At 42.2% G+C, this 5089-nt stretch overlaps 1 protein-coding gene across 1 annotated transcript; it reads right to left on the reverse strand.

Annotated features, from left to right (window-relative positions):
- Positions 1–557: 557 nt before the first annotated feature.
- LOC141146127 (uncharacterized) lies at positions 558–2189 on the reverse strand. Its single transcript, XM_073632881.1, has one exon. The coding sequence runs from the start codon at positions 2172–2174 to the stop codon at positions 558–560; it is 1617 nt and encodes a 538-aa protein (XP_073488982.1). The 5' UTR covers positions 2175–2189.
- Between the last annotated feature and the right edge of the window lie 2900 nt (positions 2190–5089).

Below are 5089 nucleotides of genomic sequence, written 5' to 3' on the forward strand. Positions count from 1 at the left end.
CATACAGCCTGCCTGGTGTTTGTTCTGAGCTACACAACTGGTTTCGAATGGCACATAGCTGTAGTTCGAATCACGGAGCATCGGATGACCGAACCATCAGACGTTGCGATCTGCAATCTAAATCTATAGCAGCAGAGGAGTGTCGGGAGAGTGGAACTGAGCGAGCAAGGGGCTCGTTACAGTTACAGTGTAGCACGACCGCGCAACTGTCATTCAAAGTGTGACAGTGCTAAAAGCTGAAAATTGTCCTGGGCGGGAAGAGGGTGAATGTGCCCTGTAGGTAAGTGGTTAATCATGTTGCTACAAATACTGGGGTATGTTCTCGACATTCATTAAAGCTGATGGAGCTACTTGGATGAGCAGCAAAATGTCTTCAACATTTCAGAACAAGCCTAGTTGAATGTGACTAAATACTACTAGCTATGCTTGTCCATTTATTCACTAATTATCAATTGTTCTGTTTCTTTGTTTTTTTTTTGTATGGGTCAAGAAAAAAAAAATCAGTAAGTAGCTGAAGGCACAAACATACATTGTCCCACCTGTTTTCTATCTGTTCTCTAATTGGGACCCTTTGGATTGACAATTGTGTCAAAGCTGGCACCTTCTCCTTGAGACTGAATATTACTGAGAATACCAAGTCTTTTAATGGCTTCTTCCATCATTTTAATTCTCTCCATGAATCCTCTCTTTCCTTCCCGCTTCTCTTTTTTGATGAGCAGCTGGATGTAATCCACAGCAGACATTGGATTTGGCTTTAAGGCGATCTCTTGGAGTCGTTTAAGGATCCTGGTCACCTCCTGAATAAGTTTCAGGGCCTCTTCCTCTGCCTTCTTGATGTCATCCTTCAATTTTATGAGAACCTTTTCTGGGGTCAGCGCCATCTTCTCCTCTTTTTCATATTTTTCTTTTACTTCAGCATAACTTTTCCTTTTTTTGTCAACAAAAGTTTCCCAGTAAGACATTTCTGAAAAATGTGTGCTAGACTTATGTCCACACACATGACAAGTTCCCTTGATATTAAAAACTTCACAAAAATAAACCAGGGAGTCAAAATACACGATGCAATCTCGGTGACATGTAGAGCTGCACTCACGGCAGTTGGTTGAGCATTCAGTCTCAGAGTCTATCTTTTTTTTTACAGTTTCTGTCACCTCAAATTTAAAATCCTTGTTGCTTTCAATATCCATCTTGTGTTGATTCAGATTCCTCTCTGTTTCTTTCAGTTCATGCTGTTTAAACATTGCCTCCTCAATTTTTTGGACAAGCCCATCCAAAACTACATCCAAAGTATGTCTTTCTGACAGAACTTTCTTCGTTAAACTTAGATCTTTACTGGCTAATCCAGGCAAAAAGTGTAAAAGAAATTTCTCAATGCTTTCCATTCCCATCTTCCATTGTACTTCATGAACCAGGCAGCCATAGTGGTCCTTTTCATCGGGGTGGTTATTAGCATACAGCACACTGTTATTGACCTTGAAGTACACAGGTTTTCCATCTTTAGATTTCGCACATGGAACATCAGCCTCCATAATTGCAGAGAGAACGTTCGGTTCCCCGACTTCGGCGAAGGTTGTGAAGAAGACTATATTATCCTTGATGTCATTCCCAAAAATAGACAAAACGTTGTCAAAGATGTACGACTGTGTTGGAGTTAACCGAGCAAAAGTAGACTGAACCACAAAACAAATCGCATCAATTTCCCTGAATTTGCATTTATAAAAAAATTCTCGTATCTTCTGCATGATTTTCTCATCATGAACTATCCCTCTGGTGTCTCCAAACCCCGGAGTGTCAATAATGGTTAAAGAGTAAGGGATTTGGAAGTGATCGTCATGGTTGATCTGGTAGATGGTGACACTCGATGTTTGGCTGTGAGCTTGACTCTTCTCACTACTCTCCTCAATTAGCTGGATCCGGTGTTCATCCTTCCAGTCCACACCAAAGATGTAGTTGATCATAGTGTTAATCAGGGTTGTTTTACCAGATCCTGTTTCACCAACCATCATGATCACTTTGTTTTTCTTATCGGCCTTTGCTGTTCCATATTCCCATATCTTCTGATTCCTCACACGCTCCATATTCATCTTGTAAATGGTCAGAAATCCAGCCTTGTTTTTGCTGCTCAGGTACTTGTTTAGTTTCAGTAGTAGAGCCCTTTTACGATCTTCTACCATAGAAAGAGTGTGTTGCTTACCTACAAAATCAACAAACAAATAATTATCGGCATCTTTATATAATCACAATAGGAAGTCACCCAATATTGAAAATTCTCCAAGGGTACAACCAGACAGGTTATGGTGAGGTGGACTCAAATGAACCAAAACATCCTCTACCTAATTAATGAAAAACTGTGTTGTCATGGCTATTTGTAGTGATTTTATAGCACTCATATGGAGTTATATTTTTAAGATCATGTGTTGTGTTAAGAAGCTTTCCCTATTGATATGCAAATAAACCAGTCTGATTGGTTTAGGAGCTAAGCAAAGGACAGGATATGATATACAGGAAGTTGGGTGAGGAGTTTAGGACTTTTTGAAACAGGCATGGGGGAGACAAAGAACAGAGTTGGTTTGGAACACAAAGGACGAGGACATGTGCTGGAGACTTTGGAGGAAACCGAAGTTTTGAGTTGGACAAAGTAGATTCATTGGGCGCCAGACACTTCTTGAATGCAAAGAGATTTTTATTTCTCTTGAACAGAACTTTGGGAGAGAGGGTTACATAGTTACATAGTAGGTGAGGTTGAAAAAAGACAGTCCAACCTATGTGTGTGATTATATATCAGTATTACATTGTACATCCCTGTATGTTGCGGTCATTCAGCTAATAGTTTTTTGAAACTATCGATGCCCCCTGCTGAGACCACCACCTGTGGAAGGGATTTCCACATCCTTGCCGCTCTTATGCCCTGTACACAGGATAGGATTTTCCGACAAATGTTGGATGTGAGCTTGTTGTCGGAAAGTCCGACCGTGTGTATCCTCCATAGAACATTTGTTGTCGGACTTTCCGACAACAAAAGTTTGAGAACAGGTTCTCAAATTTTCAGACAACAAAATTTGTTGTCGGAAATTCCAAACATGTGTAGACAATTCCGACGCACAAAAGTCCATGCATGCTCGGAATCAAGCAGAAGAGCTGCACTGGCTATTGAACTTAATTTTTCTTGGCTCGTCGTATGTCTTGTACGTCACAACGTTCTTGACGTTCGGAATTTCCGACAACATTTGTGTGACCGTGTGTATGCAAGACAAGTTTGAGCCAACATCCTTCGGAAAAAAATCCATGTTTTTGTTGTCGGAAAATCCTATCGTGTGTACAGGCCATTGCAGTAAAGAACCCTCTACGTAGTTTAAGGTTAAACCTCTTTTCTTCTCATTTTAATGAGTGGCCACGAGTCTTGTTAAACTCCCTTCCGCGAAAAAGTTTTATCCCTATTGTGGGGTCACCAGTACGGCATTTGTAAATTTAAATCTTATCTCAAACGTCTCTTCTCCAGAGAGAATAAGTTCAGTGCTCACACCCTTTCCTCATAACTAATATCCTCCAGACCCTTTATTAGCTTTGTTGCCCTTCTTTGTACTTGCTCCATTTCCAGTACATCCTTCCTGAGGACTGGTGCCCAGAACTGGACAGCATACTCTAGGAACGGCCACGCCCACGGGGGCGCGCAGCACGGCGATTGCGGCAGCACCATGTTGTTAGAACATGGCGCAACCCTGATCCTTGGAAAGAGCCGCGTTAGTGGCTCTTTAACCATGTGATCGGCTGTGTCCAACCACAGCTGGTCACATGTAAACACGGAAATGCTGGTAATCGGCACTCATCACCTCACACTGACAGAGTGTGTGGCAAAGAGAGCCGATCAGTGGCATCTCCTCGCAGGGAACATCCAGACATGTAATCAGAGCACTGATCATCATTGCCCTGATTACAATACAGTGCCACCAGTGCCAATTAGTGAAGCTAGTCAGTGCTGGCTATCAGTGCCACCCATCAATGCCCATCAGTGGCACCTATTTGTGCAGCCTATCAGTGCCCACCAGTGCCACCCATCAGTGCCACCTATCAGTGCTCATCAATGCCACATATCAGTGCCACCTATCAGTGCCCATAAGTGCCGCCTCATCAGTGCCACCTAATCACTGCCCATAAGTGCCGCCTCATCAGTGCCCATCAGTGCCCCCTCATCAGCGCACATCAGTGAAGGATAAAAATTACTTATTTACAAAATTTACTGAAAGAAACTAAGAAAAACTTTTTTTTTTTCAAAATTTTTGGTCTTTTTTTTTTTGTAAATAATAAAAAACCCAGCAGTGATTAATAACACCAAAAGAAAGCTCTATTTGTAAAATGATAAAAATTTCACATGGTTACAGTGTAGCATGACCGCGCAATTCCCATTCAAAGTGTGACAGTCCTGAAAGCTGAAAATTGGCCTGGGCAGGAAGGGGGTGAAAGTGCCCTGTAGGCAAGGGGTTAATGATGTGGCTACAAATACTGGGGTATGTTCCTGACATTCATTAAAGCTGATGGAGCTACTTGGATGAGCAGCAAAATGTCTTCAACATTTCAGAACAAGCCTAGTTATATGTGACTAAATACTACTAGCTATGCTTGTCCATTTATTCACTAATTATCAGTTGTTCTATTTTTTTTTTTTGTATGGGTCAAGAAAAAAAAAAAAAATCAGTAAGTAGCTGAAGGCATAAACATACATTTCCCCACCTGTTTTCTAATGCCTCGTTTCCACTGAGCGGATCAGTTTAGGTCGGTGCAGTTTGGAAGGCCTAGAATGCTCCGGCCTATTCAGGTGAGCGTTTCCACTGCAAGTCGGACCGACAGGGGCCATACATGGGTTTAGAAAAAATGCCTAGCATGGCGTCACACGTCCGCCAATCAGTGGAATGTATCGTAGCTCCGCCCTAACGAACTGTACCATTTTCTATGGCCCCACATCTGAAGCAGGACCCTGAATGGTGCGGTTCGGTTCAGTTGTATGGGCCACTTTCATAATGGAAACACTCAAAATAGTGTACCGTACCGAACCGAACCGATCCGCTCAGTGGAAACGAGGCATATCTGTTCT

The sequence above is a fragment of the Aquarana catesbeiana genome, linkage group LG05 (genome assembly GCF_042186555.1).
Source record: "Aquarana catesbeiana isolate 2022-GZ linkage group LG05, ASM4218655v1, whole genome shotgun sequence".
Lineage (NCBI taxonomy): Eukaryota > Metazoa > Chordata > Amphibia > Anura > Ranidae > Aquarana > Aquarana catesbeiana.